The sequence below is a fragment of the Sminthopsis crassicaudata genome, chromosome 4 (genome assembly GCF_048593235.1).
Source record: "Sminthopsis crassicaudata isolate SCR6 chromosome 4, ASM4859323v1, whole genome shotgun sequence".
In the NCBI taxonomy this organism is placed as follows: Eukaryota; Metazoa; Chordata; class Mammalia; order Dasyuromorphia; family Dasyuridae; genus Sminthopsis; species Sminthopsis crassicaudata.
In genome coordinates, this window is record NC_133620.1 from 138,207,185 (window position 1) to 138,222,449 (window position 15,265).

Here is a 15,265-nt window from a genome sequence, read left to right on the forward strand (position 1 = left end):
AAAGAGAAGGGTTCGAGAGTACTTCCAACAGTCTTTGTATGTCACAGAAATACAAGGCCATACTACATAAAAATATTAGGTCCACTCTGCCACGTATTTAAAATCTCATATTAGCTATGGTTGTTTCGCATAATTAGCTCCATTATTAGAAATTAGGAGGCTTTCAAGAGCTTGTCATCCTTACATCTGCTGAAATGGAGGAAGAAGTCAAAGAAAAAGGAATTTGCAGACTAGTTGGAGAAACCATAAGAAAGCACTTTTCGGGAAAACATGGCAGCCAACTTCAGAAGAGAGTATAGACTAGCAGGAAGAAATAAAGTTAGCTGGGATTGTTCATACAGACTTCTCAAATAGTGAATTCCTGGTTATACTTTAAAAGAGGTGAGGGATATAAATTCACAGGAGGGGGGAGAGAGGTCAAAGGCATTTCTTCTGCACAGAGAAATACTCAAGTAGGTATTTATGCATAATAAAACTTAAGTGATGCAGGCAGATCAGTTATCCTAGTACTTTTTTTTTTTTTTGCATTTATCTAATAGGCTTTATTAATAGAAATCATTTAATTTAAATCTAGAGACAGAGCTATACAACCTTTATATTTATAAGTCAGTTTAGGTGATTTAGCTTTTATCTCAGTGGCTGTACTGACTTCTGGAAATAGGCAAACACTTTGTCTTATTAGGGTAAAGACTATTTTGTTCTGCTTGGTATGTATGCAAATATATTTTTTTAACTAATATATGTGTCTATTTGTGTATACATGTGCACAAATCTATCATGCACAAAGAGTATTCTCTCCCCCTCGGATCTTGGCAGGAAACTTTCTCTTGGCATGGCAGAAATGATTCAAGAGATTACATTCTTAACTTCTGACCTGATGTGATGCCTTTTCTGACAGAGCAGAGACTCTTTAGGTTATCACTGTGACCTCTTTAGAACTATGTATTTGTATAATTTTGAATCATACCAAAAGTACTTCATTTTACATTTCTTTAAAAGGAGCTAGAGGATTTGTGTTTATTTTCAGAACCACTGTTGGTATGAAATGGTTGTTTTCTTCAATTCATTTCAAAATCATTTATTTTAAGTGCCTTCTACAGTACAGGCTCTATGTTAGGCATTGGTGATAAAAAGAGCAGCATGATGTACTTCCTGCTTTTAAAGAACTTATATGCTCCTAGGAAATGGGATGAATAGCCTAAATATATGACGACAGACTTCAGTGAACATAGCTCAAATACCTGTTGAGTCTTTTTCCCCTTTCCAAAGGGGACATGGGAAAGCTTTTAGAAGTTATTAGTCATTTTAGATAAGGAAACTGAAACCAAAGAGACTGAGTGACCTAAAATCACACAAATAGTGACAGAGTCAGGATTCACACCCACAACTTCAAGATTCTAAATTCAAGACTTTATTCCCTAGATGAATAGTAATTATATGCTGCACTTTCTCTTGAAAATAGAACAAGATGAATTTTTTTTTTCATTTTAATGACAGATTAAGGAATCTTTTTGAATTAATATGATTGTTGGATGTAAATTTACAGGGATGAGAAGGGGAGTTTTGTTTATGGAGGTCCCAGTAAATGTAAACAGCCATTACCAGGCTCAAAGGGCTCAGAATCCCCCAATTCCTTCTTGGACCAAGAGAGTAGAAGGAGAAGATTTACTATTGCTGATTCAGATCAATTGCCTGGTTATTCAGTGGAAGCTAATGTTCTGCCCACAAAAATGAGAGAGAAAACACAGTCTTATGGTGAGTTTATGGATTTTTTTCTTTTGTTTGGTCTTTTACTTATTCCTCTCCCCTCCCCTTTCCTTATTTGGAAATGCTGGTTGAATTTGGCACACTCTGAGGGTAATCTGAGGAAAACGTAAACTTCAATGAAAATCTAAGTATAAAACCATGTATTCATCTCTCTAAAGTGAAACGTTGTTCTGTCATTACTGTTGATGGGTATCAAAGCCCAGCTGGATGAGATCAGATTTCACTTTTAACTTTTGGTACATGCCTTTTAAAGTTTTGGGTCACTATGTTCTGTAGACATGGAGCCCGTCATTCTTTATGCCCCTTGTCTAATTGCTTGCCTTATAAACAGAATGCTTTGGAATACTTTCCATATTCTTCAAGTGTTATTGCTACTGCTCGAATACTTGTGGCATTATGAGTGGAATGACTGCTTGGTGTTCCGGAAAATTTCTGTTAAGCATAAACGTGCATAGCATGCCATCTTTTTTTCTCTTGCCTATATAGGGAAGCCCCGGCCCTTGTCAATGCCTGCAGATGGGAGCTGGATGGGAATTGTGGACCCCTATGCCAGACCCCGAGGACATGGAAGAAAAGGCAAGTTGTATTTTATTTTCAGACAACTCCCAAGTTCTCAGTGGTTCCAAACTGAGAGGGCTGGCTGATAGGAGTATTCATTTTTAAACATGAATCAGAGATTATTTGAGAGTGAGTGAAGAAATTTTGGTTCTACTCCCCAGTTTTGTCAAAAACCCAGTACTTGCTTTTTATTCACATTTTTGGCACCCTCCATGCTTTCTGGGAAGCTTGGAAATATCCTGGTGTCACCAACTGATGTAGGACCAAGAAGTAGTTGGCTCATGGGTGGAATTTGACTTGTGCCATTTGTCCTTTTTAACTCTAGGCTGGTATTAGAATTTTTTTAAGGATTGTAAACACTTTAATCCTGGCCTCTTTATCCAGATGTGAGGTCTAAAATCACTTGGAAGAATTAGAAATGGAAGTATAAAAGCCCTCCTTTTCTTCCTCCCTTATTTCAGATGATTTCCTTCTTCTTACTGTGGGCTAGCTTGGGTACATAGTACAGCTAGAAGGAAATTTCTTGAGGAAAGCATATTTTGAGTGTGTCTATTTTCAAGTTGGGCCTCAGAGTTAGTGTTCTTTTCATGAAAATGAGAGAGAAAATATAGTCTTCAGGTGAGATGTGATTTGTGATCTAGTAAGAAAGGAAGTCATTGAATGTCCTAGGGCCTGAGTTTCTTCAACTATAAATGAGGGGATTGAACCTCATGGCTTCTGAGGTCCCTATCTGATCATGGCTCACAGTGTGCGGCAAATAAACGTGGTTAGTTGGTATTCTACTGTTATTTGAATAAATTTCTTAAAAGTAGTAGAAATTTGTTAATATGCTCTGTAATGTCACTGTGCTCCAATTTTGTTCCCATGTCCCCTGATTTATCTTTTTCTTTTGTTGTGTTACACGTGCTTTTCTGTTTGTATATCTGTAGTCTTTCTATATGATATTCAAATAAATTCCTGACTCTTAATAATTGTAATTATCATTTCTTTCTAAAACTCAGAAGTGTCACACAGATAAAATCAGATTATCTGAAGTATGAAGATTATATTTGCAAAATTTCAATTTACTGTATCTAAGTATAGGTCTTGCTATTCCTTCTCTGTCTCCCCAAATCTTTTCCATATCAAATCTAAGAAAGGCCAAGTACATGTATAGATGTTAAAAAATAATTTATTAATAAACTTATTAAGTTTAATTTCATTTTAGAGATACAGTCTATATTTCACTTGATATGACACATTAAAATTTTCTGGAGTTAATCAGCAATTTTAAGTATTTCTTGCCAACTTGGTAAAAGATGTTTCTCTTACTTAGCTGCTGATCAGCTTATATACATATTAGGAGTATAACATGTAACAAAGAAAATAACAGAGGGAACTTAGGTCTCATTCATGTTCTTTCTCACCATTTTGCAAATTGATGACGCTAGAAAAATCAAAATAAAACCAATAGATATTATTGAGTACCTATAGGGTGCTAGATTCTGGTAAAAAATAAATAAATAAAACCTCAAGGATCTTATAGTTTTACTTGACAATATAAAATTTGAAATGTTGAAAAAATAAAAATAATGAAATAATTGAAGATAATAAGATGTTAGAAGGCTATATTGATCAGTCAGTACATATAGGAATTTCAAGATGTGTTTTGAGTTGTTAGTTTGAATATTGATCCGAAATATTCTAACTATATTAAAACAGGTGAAGATGCCCTATGCAGGTATTTCAGTAATGAGAGGATACCCCCAATCATTGAAGAAAGCTCCTCACGGCACCGTTTTTCCCGACCTGTGAATGACAGACATCTAGTCCGGGGTGCAGACTACATACGAGGCAGCAGGTGCTACATCAATTCAGATCTTCACAACAGTGCTACCATTCCCTTTCAGGAAGAAGGGAGCAAAAAGAACTCTGTTTCATCATCCAAAAAATCTTCTTCCACGGAACCATCACTACTGGTCAGCTGGATCACTAGGCTTAAATTGTTGACTCACTGAGATTTGCCTTTCTCTTGGACTCTATCACTATCTTGTTATTAAGTGCCTTCGTTCCTCAGCTGACCTCTTCGTATTTTGACCTACAGTATTATGTAGTGACTTCTTGTTTATTTTATTTTATTTTATTTTGTTTTAGTTTTATTTTATTTTGAAAGCAAGCTTTGAAGTAATTGGACAGAAATGAATTTGGTAGGTGTAATGGTGGTGGGCAGAAGAGAAGGAGAAAACAAAATTCAGAAGTATATTACCTTCAAACAAGAAGATTTTGGTTAGCAGCTGGAGACAACTCTGAACTGAAAGTCAGCAGGATATTTTGATACAGGAACAGATAAGGGGACTGTGTTGGTGTGTAGCACCACTTGTACTTATATTTTTGTGATTATAATGATGGAGACCCTGTAGTCATGGAGATATTTTGGGTGTGGGGCTTAGCTCCATGGCTTGAAAAAGCTGGTGGGGAAAACACCATGTTCTTTATGGGGAAAAGGTGTGTTCTACAGTTGCATAATATAGCAGCTTTGACTTGGAAACTTCAAGTCTGAGAAATGTTTTTTGTTTTCTTTGAAAGCAGAGAATGATGTTGGGGAATTTGTTACACTTGGTTATTCCCCTTTTGGTGGAAATTTCATTGTAGGTCATTTAATTCTGGAGCATACAAGCACCCATTAGTTATGGTTTACTACACATGCAAGAAATACATCATCCTTCCGTGGTTATTTGTGCAGTTTTTGGTCATGTTAGCATGTACTGTCTTTAAGGGGAGAAAAAAAGCTATAAGATTGATTTGCTGGTAACCAAAGCGTCTTTCAGAAAAATAAAGCAACCAGTCTTTAGGCTTATGAGTGACTCAGCAGTTTGCATTTTGAACTGTTAAGTATCTACATCCTATGAAAGAATCCTTTATCAAAAATCTTGCTATTCAGAGATACCTTGGAAATTCTAATGGTCAATAATTTTCAAGTAGCATCTGGTATTTTTTGGGAAAAAGTCATAAAAGTGTTGGGATATAAATTGTGTTTAAATGAATGTATGATATTTTATTAGAAGGAAAAAGTCTTATTGTGTTAATTTAAGTGTTTAAATATAGTTGTATATTTTTCTTACTCTTATCAAATGTGTACTTGGTGTGTTTCTATTATTGCGCCATGTATAAATTAGCCAAAGTTATGGTAACAGAACTTTATTAATAAAGCCAGATTTTTCTGATGCCCAAGATTTCTCACAATAGTCCATTTATGTGAGAATTCTAGGTGGAGCATGGGGTGGAGAGGGATAACCAACATGGAATATTGGGGGGAAAAACCCAAACAAACATGGATTCAGAAGGGGAAAGACCCTGCAGAAAAATAGAGACAGTTTAGGAGAGTTAATTCTAGGCAGGACTGCCTATTTATGGAAGCTATTACTGTCAAAGTTTTTTTCTCCATGTTTTCCTATTTCAGTGCAGTTTCTTATTTTATTATTATCCCGCCTGAAGTTCTATCAGTTAGTCATATGAATCTCTAATAAAAAGCAATTCTTTGTAAAAAAAAAAAAAATTTGCAAAAATTTTTGGAAGAACCATTTCCAAATTTATGAGACATTTAGACATTTTTAGACTTTTCACAACTAAAAGTAGTGCTACAATGGTTTGTACTTAAGATTCTTTTCTGTGTGTGTGTGTGTGTGTGTGTGTTGGGATAGACTTGACACAGGCCATTTCAGATTCAGAATTGGACCAAAATAAAACACTAGAACATCATTCAAATAGATAACAAAAATAATTATTTATTCATAGCATATTTAACAAGGAAAATTTATCACTCAATCACTTACTTAGCTTGGGTAAAAGAGACCCCTTGAGTCTCATACATACACTGATCCTCTGCCATTCTCATATGTGTGTGTGTATGTGTATTTATATGTGTGTGTGTGTGTGTGTGTGTGTGTATGTAAATTTGCAAAATTTTCTCTTTGATCTGGGGTTTTGGAAATTTAGTTATAGTGTTTCTATGTGTTTTCCTTGTAAGATCTCTTTTTGGTAGTGGGGTGTGTGTGTGTGTCAGTTTTCTTTTTTTAAGATATATTTGTTCATATCTTTTGATCATTTATATATTCAGTAATGGCTTTTGTTCAATCTTTTAATTTTTAGATACCAGGTCTTTATTTTTCATTTAATATTTTAATTCTCTCCAATTATGTATTATAGCAATTAAAAAAATTTTTTTTAAGTTTTGAGTTTAAAATTCTATCCTTCCTTTCTTCCCTCCCCCATCTTGAGATGGCAAGCAATTCGATATAGTTTATGTGCAGAGATGTAAAACATTTTCATATTAGTCATTTGTACAAAGAAGACTTGAATAAAAAAGGAAGAAAGTGGAAAAAATAGTATTAGGATAGTATCAATTCTTTCTCTGGAGGTAGATAATATATTTCATCATTAATCTTTTGGGATTGTCTTAGGTCATAGTATTGTTGAGAATAGCAAAACCATTATCAGTTTTTCATCATACAATGTTGCTGTTACTGTGTACAATATTCTCCTGATTCTGCTCACTTCATTTTGTACCAGTTCATGGAAGTCTTTACAGCTTTTTCTGACTCATCCTGCTTGTCATTTCTTTAAAAATAATTTTTAGAAAATTTACTTACTTTAAGATAAATACAAAATAAGAAAAAATGAATTAGAAAAAAAGACCAAAAGGGGGTGAAACATTGTCATGTGCCCAGCAGAACCTCAGAAAGTATTCAAAATATGTAATAGTAAATTCCATATCAAGAAAGGATGTATAATAATAGAAGACATTGTATTCAAATGTCCAACTATGCTTCCTTGTAGAAATTCTTTTGTTCTCTTCTGTGCACTTTTAAACTTTATTCTTAACTTTGTTATTTATTTATTATTAATCTTTATCCTCCCTTCCTCATCCCTCCTACCTCCCCCAAGCAGGCTACAGTTAAGCATGGATATATTTTATATACGCAAGCATGCATACATGCACATACATGTGTGTATATATACACATATACATGTGTATATGAGAGTGTACATATACATGCATATGGGTATAAACATATACCCATCTGCACACCCATCAGTACATAGACATGTATCTATATATGCACATACCTCTGTCTATACACATAAATACATATGTATTTATATGTACATTTACATCTAAAATAATATTAATATGATTGACATATTTTTAAAATTAATTTTATAATTATAACATTTTTTGACAGTACATATACATAGGTAATTTTTTACAACATTATCCCTTCTGTTTTGAATTTTTCCCCTCCTTCCCTCCACCCCCTCCCCTAGATGGCAGGCATTCCCATACATATTAAATATCTTATAGTATATCCTAGGTACAATATATATGTGCAGAACCGCATTTTGTTGTTGTTGTTGCAAAGGAAGAATTTGATTCGGAAGGTAAAAATAACTTGGGAAGAAAACCAAAAAAACTAACAGTTTACACTCATTTCCCAGTGTTCCTTTTCTGGATGTAGCTGATTCTGTCCATCATTGATCAATTGGAATTGGATTAGCTCTTCTCTATGTTGAAGATATCCACTTCCATCAGAATACATCCTCATACAGTATCATTGTTGAAGTGTATAATGATCTCCTAGTTCTGCTCATTTCACTCAGCATCAGTTGATGTAAGTCTCTCCAAACCTCTCTGTATTCATCCTGCTGGTCATTTCTTACAGAACAATAATATTCCATAACCTTCATATACCATAATTTACCCAACCATTCTCCATTTGATGGGCATCTACTCATTTTCCAGTTTCTAGCCACTACGAAAAGAGCTGCCACAAACATTTTGGCACAGACAGGTCCCTTTCCCTTCTTTAGTATTTCTTTGGGATATAAGCTCAGTAGTAGCACTGCTGGATCAAAGGGTATGTACAGTTTGATGACTTTTTGGGCATAGTTCCAAATTGCTCTCCAGAATGGCTGGATTTTTCACAACTCCACCAACAATGCATCAGTGTCCCAGTTTTCCCACATCCCCTCCAACATTCATCATTATTTGTTCCTGTCATCTTAGCCAATCTGACAGGTGTATAGTGGTATCTCAGAGTTGTCTTAATTTGCATTTCTCTGATCAGTAGTGATTTGGAATACATGATTGACATATAATGTAGATTTCTCTGATTGAATCTTTAAGTTTGACTTTGTCTAAGATCAGTGATTACTAGCCTATTTTTTCCCTAATAAATTCTGCTCTTGATCCTTTTTGTTGTGCTTGTATATATCTCTTAGTTCCTATCACTGCTAACTCTTCTACTTTAGTTCTACTCCTTAACTTGCCTTGCTATTATTTAGCCTCTTCCCATCCATGGATCTCTCCTTTATCTTCTCTCCCCATTCTTTCTCTCCCTCTTTATCCCATTCCCATTAGACATCTTATCCCAGTGCAGATAATCTAATCTAAACATCCTTTTGCACCTGACCTTATCCTATTCCACCCTTTCCTTCCCTTTTTATCCTTTTCCCACTAATCTACACACTTTGTCCCACTGCCTTAAATCTTAACACCCTTCTATATTCTATCTTATCTTATTTACTTCCCCTAATTTCTTTGTAGATTTTAGAGGGTATTATATTCTTCATGGCAGATTTAGATATTGTCCCTTATTTAACCCATACCCAATGTGAGTTGGGTTTCCTCCCCAATCTAATGCCTTTGTAGGTTCTTTCTCTGAACTGCATTTGTATAGTATAATTACTATTTTTACCTTCTTCTGGAGTGTTTTGCTTTTTAGAATCAGATCATACTCAGCTCTGCCCCAATCTTTCTTTTAGACTACTCAACTACTGATGTCAGTCTTAGATATATGGTTTACATTTCCACATAGAGAACATAAATACTTTGTCCTTGTTGGTCCCTTGAAATTTGTTTTTAATTCTGCTTCTTATATGTTAAATTTCTAATTTGGTTGAGACAAAATCCTGAAAATCTGCAAGTTCATTGAATGTCTATTTTGTTTTCATTCAATATTATGCTTAATTTTGATGGATATGATATTTTTGGCTTGCAAGTTTAATATTTTTGATTGTCAAAATATAATATTTTAGGCCCTGTGGTCTTTTATTGTAGCTGCTGATAAATTCTGTACTATTGTAATTGTAGCTCCAGCATATTTGTTTCTTGTAAAATTTTCTCTTTGATCTGGGATTTTAGAAATTAGTTATAGTGTTCCTATGTGTTTTCCTTGTAGGATCTCTTTTAGGTGGGGATTGGTGGATTTTTTTTTTTTTTTTTCCTTTTTCTACTCTCCCCTCTTGTTCTGTCATTTCAGCACAATTAAAAAATATTGTCTTATTGTGTCAAGATTCTTTTTTTGATCATAGTTTTCAGGTAGCCCACTTATTTTATACATTTTCTCTTCTTGATCTGTTCACCAGATTTTTTTTTTTCCTGTTTCACATTCTGTTCTGTTCTTTTCATTCTTTATATTTTGTTTTGTTATTTCTTGGTCTATTATAACTTCATTGGCTTTCCCTTGCCTAATTCTAATTTTGAAAAATTATTTTCTTCTTTAAGTTTCAGGATCTCCTTTTCTATTTGGTTGATTTTTTTCCCCCCACAATTTTCTTGCTTTTCTTGGATAGTTGGTGATTTTTTGGGTAGTTTTTCCTCAATCCTTCATTTCATTTTTAAAGACTTTTGAGTTCTTCTATGAATTCTTTGTAGGCAGGTATTCATTTAACATTACTCTTTGGGGTAGGAAAGCCTTTTTTTTTTTTTTTTTAACTTCTATAGTATTCCTCTGAAAATGAATCTTAGTCTTCTCTATTTTCATAGTAAGTTTCTATGGTTGGTTTTTTCCCCCTTTTCCTGCAATTTTTTTTTAAATGAAGATTTATTGGTGTAATTATCTCTAACCTTGAAAACCCCAAAGTAAAAACTACACCCTCCTGTAAGTGCCTGCAGCCAGCAGCATCCCTGCCCCACTGCTTCTGGTTCCTTCTTGTTCTAAGCTTTATCAGCAGCACAGCTGGGCCTGGAATTCCCAATCAGTAGAGGTTTCCTCAGTCTTTCCAAACTGAAATCCCTGACACCCACTCTGGGAGGTGGAAGTTCCTGTGTTTTGGAAAGAGACTATCTTAAAATCCAGTTAGCCCCAAGGCTGCCTGCTAGTTGTTTCTGCAGCGCTACCTTGCAAATGTTTACACTTCATACTGGTTAAACCTTGGTTCTGGGGTCTTTCTTCAGGTTGTCTTGCATTGTTCGCAGGAAGACCCCTATTCCAGATGAATCTTATTTGTTTTTCACTTGTCTATGTTTGCCCTGAGGTATACTTTTGTTCATAGGAAAAATCTGGAGAGCTTAGAATTTTCCGACCTACTTCACCATCTTGCCAAAATTCTTCTCTGCTTGTCATTTCTTATAGCACAATAATATTTCATCACAAGCATATACCATAGTTTGTTCAGCCATTCCCAAATTGATGGCCATCCTCTTTATTTCCAATTTTTAGCCAACACAAAAAGAGCTGCTATAAATATTTTTGTCCAAATAGCTTCCTTTCCCTTTTTCTTGATGTCTTTAGGATATAGACTTAGCAGAGGGGTTACCAGGGTTTTATAAAGAAATTTATTGTAATTTCCCCCCCAGTTAATATGTTCCCTTCTAATTTTCACTGCATTGATTTATTTTCATTTTCAATTTTATTGAATTGAATTCACCACTTTATTTTCTGTTATCTTCTTTGGTTATGATATGACCTATTATATCTAGATCTTAGATCTATTTGAAGCTTAATTGTGGTACCAGATTGAGATGATGGTCTAAATATTACTGCCAGACTGCTTTCTAGCTTTCTCAGTATTTTTTTTTCCTAATACTTCTTATTCCTGTAGTTGAATTTTTGGGGTTTGTAGAACTTAAATTCATGCTAATATGTTTTATTACATCAAGTTTTCATGTATCTAATCAGTTTTGATTGACTTTTCTGATTTTTAATCATTAGCAAATAGTTTTAATATAAGGTTTTGCAGTATACTTTAAGATTTGGTACCAGACACTTTATTTCTATGTTTTTTATTACCACAAAGAGTGACATTATGACTATTTTGGAATATGTTGAACTCTCATTTTTGGCTTTAACTATCTTTGAATATATGCCCAAGAAGAGGATGATAGATTCAAATGCTTTGGTAGTGAGTGGAAAATTCCAAATTGTTATCTTGAATTGGATGAATTCATGGCTTTACTTGCATTGTATTTATGGATCTGTCTTCTGATAACCTTTTTTCCATTGACTTCTCAGTTTTTGCCAACTTTGCTAATTTCCAGAATGTTGGGTAAAATCTCAGAATTGTTTTAATTTGCATTTCTCTTGTCCTTAGTGATTTGAAATATTTTCATATGGTCGTATATAATTAGCTATTCTTTTAAAAACTATTCGTTCATTTTTTTGGTCACCTGCCAGCAACAGAATGATTTTACCATTCCTTTCAGTCACCCCAAACACAGAAAAAAAATACAAAATGAAAAATTTTGGGTTCCAATGTTCCCCTGTAAAATGAAGGAATTGGATTGTATGACCTATAATATTCCTTCCTGCTCCTTTTCTCCTGTACTGCTAGATGGAATTACCAGGAACCTCTTTCATTGAACTTTTAGAGACTTGCAACATCAGTGAGTAGAGAATGTTTTGAATGGATGGGCACAGAGCTCATATTATATTGAGCTTGTGTGTTTTGGGCTGAGAATAATTTAAACTTTGTGCTAAAGGAAGTGTACAAACTCTTTTCCCTGAAGAAATATCCTGTGTTACTTTGCTCATTACCAAAAAAATACTATCAATGGAAAGCAGGAAAGGGCCCAGAATCCAGCCTTATCAAAGCAAAAGTTCACTTTTTATGAAAAGTGGTATGGCTCCAGTTCTCTTGAAATAATTCATTGCTTCCAGAACAGACAGTCATAAGTTGCCTCTGTAACAAAAATGTTTTCCAAAATTAGTTAAAGATACCAAATTGGTTTGTTTTAGAAAACTTAAGTGCATATATTTAAGTTGAATAAACTATAATCATTAGTCATTTTGTATCAGAGCAGGGAAACTTTTTTTATTAAGGACCATAAAACCATGAAATAAAATGGAAGGCTATAATCATCCTAATATATTACATATATTAAAATAAAAAAAAATCTAAATTCCACATTTCCCCCAACTGTGCATGGAATAGGTCCTATGCCTACAGTAGATATGCATGTACATTGTATATCAATTAGTATGTTCCTTAAATATAGAATGTTTTTTGGTTATGTATTTTCACATGCAATCTTATAAAGTAAAGTCATTTTGCAGTTCAGAAGACTGAGCTCAGAGATTGATTTGGTCAGACAAATAACTAAGCTAGTTAAATGGTTTAACTGGGAACTAACTTACCTTCAATTTCTAAAACATGGCTTTATCCCATTAATGAATGAGCCAATCCTCAGCTGAAGGAAATTAAAGGGGGGAAAGTCTCACACATCTAAATTAAGACAAGTAAACTCAAAGTTTATTCAATAATTAAGATGAATACTACAGAAATATACTTCAATTTTATAATTTTTTCATAGTGGCCATTTCGAGGGAAATAAAGCTTAAAAAAAAGGTAGAGAAAGAAAAGTTTACTTAAGATTCAAAAACATTTCATTTATTAACAACTCATATTTTTAATAGCATTTTATATATGTTATCTCATTTGATCTTCCCATTATCCCTAGGAAATAGGTAGTGCAATTATTATAATTCCTGTTTTGTAGACAAAGGAAATGAGATCTACATTAGGTTAAATTATTTGCTATCTTCACATATCTGGAAACTTAATCCCATCTCCTGAATCTAAATTAAGAAATCATCAATTATGTTATACTGATCACTTGCTTTTTTTTTTTTAATGGAGAAGGAGCACCCTTTATATGAAATATTATTACAAAAATGTTACAAAAAATTTAAATTCCTACTTAACTTTGGAAGAATTGTTATTCTCTCCATTTCTAATGGAAATGTTAACTTGAAAATGGAACAATTGTACCTTATTTTAGAAGAGAAAAATAAAGGTCTACTTTGCAGACTAGCTCCTTTCTTCTGCTATCCTAGAATATCACTGCGTAAAAACTTAGTCTTTATAGTGTTTTGATAATGATAGACATGACTTGATATGACCCAACATATTTAAGGACTGACTATTTGTAATACTGGTTTGGAGATTATCTCAATTTTCACTTGTGCTTTTATAAGATCATTTCTCAGTAACAGTAAATTCATATTTTTATTCCCATCTTCACACATTTGTTTCCTGGAATATGTATTTTTGACCCTGGCATAGACTACTCCTTTGGAGATTATTTGGAACCCAGGTTTTTAATGAATGAAATGAGCTGGTTGAGGTATGATGCTATAACCTGGTCTAGTCAATGATTAATTTAATTATCTTTCAGAAATACTTAGGAGTTCTGATAACATAGCTTTCCAACTTGATGGGAAATGGAGATTCTAAAGAAAACTAACAAAGAGTGAAAATTTTTTTTTGGTTTCCCAAAATAGATACATTAAAAATAATAGTTCATGCTGACAAGGATGATATCTGAACTGTGATGATTTAAAACTATGTAAGATCTAGGATTGGTACCAGATGGAATTTTAAATGTCTTAAAATGCAGAAGTTATCCAATAAATACTTAAAACTCTTCTAGCTGCCAAGTTCAACTGGAGAGGTTGGGGGTGTTCTATTTGTCCTTGGCAAGAGCTGGTGCTGGAAACATATTGCTATGGCAAGGGCAAATTGGATCTTAGTATTTCCAGATAAGCAATGGAAAAATTGGTTGCACCAAATTCAAACTAGTCTTACTTAGGGATAAGAAGATAATAAAATTATCTTGCCCAGAAATGATGTGTCCTATAAAAAGTCAATTTAAGAATGAGCAAAAACTGACTTTTAAAAAATGTTATTAATATTTGGATGGAAATGTTATCATCTATGATAATAATATTAGATGGCTTTTATGTACAGTGATATAAGGTTTGCAAAGCACAAATATTATTGTATTTTATCATTATAGCTCTGAGATATAAATGCTATTCTCATCCCCATATAACAGATGAGGAGATGAGGTAAACAGAGATTAACTGACTTGCTTAGGAGCACATGGCTAGTAAATTCATGAGTTCAAATTTGAATTTGGGTCTTTCTGACTCCAGGTCCAGTGATATATCCATTGTACCAACCCATTGCATTAAGAAGAGTCGTGTAGTGTAATAGAATAAATTCTGTTCCCATTGTCACCAATTATTGATTGTGTGACTGAAGGCATGTTGTTACTTTGTCTCTGTGGGTTTCAGTTTCCCCATCTCTAAATTGAAAGGAGAATTAGATCACATTAAAGATATCTGGTAATGATTTTATGAAATTCTCATTAGTCTAGTTTGTATAATGCATACTGTTGGTGCATTGTTGTATTTAGGAAGATTTCATAGATTTTAAGAGTTCAGGCTTTGGTGATAAACAGGGTGCATTAAGTTTCAAATTCATTTTCAATTTATAAAAAAATAAAACCTTTGGAAATGGAATTAGTTAAAATAAAATTTTAAAAGTATGAGAAAGAGTTGATCTTTGAAGCGACAAAAACCTGGGTTTCAGTCTGATGTGTGATAGAATTTTGCTTTATGACCTCAGCCAAGTCATATAACCTCTTAGGGTGCTTTACATCCATCTAAGACTATAAATTTCAGGGAAGATGCCAACTTGAATTAGTGGAGGTACCTTAAAGGAGAGCTTCATTTGAGAGTTCCCTATCCCAAGAAATCACATATCCAGCCTCTATATAAAAGGGCAGGAATTATTCTAAGACTGAGTAGGGTCATTACTTGCATTAGGCATTTTCCCCTTGCCAATAAAATTGATGATTGGATTCACATACATATACATGTTTATACACAGGTATGTC

General features: G+C 33.7%; 1 protein-coding gene across 1 annotated transcript in view; it reads left to right on the forward strand.

The window, feature by feature from the left end:
* The window catches only part of CNKSR3 (CNKSR family member 3), a 97,839-nt gene extending 92,408 nt beyond the window's left edge, over positions 1-5,431 (forward strand). The window contains exons 11-13 of the mRNA XM_074309471.1: positions 1,547-1,755; positions 2,254-2,343; positions 4,027-5,431. Coding sequence (XP_074165572.1) covers positions 1,547-1,755; positions 2,254-2,343; positions 4,027-4,322 — 595 coding nt within the window. The 3' untranslated portion in view covers positions 4,323-5,431. The remainder of the gene's footprint in view (positions 1-1,546; positions 1,756-2,253; positions 2,344-4,026) is intronic.
* The last annotated feature ends 9,834 nt before the right edge of the window (positions 5,432-15,265 follow it).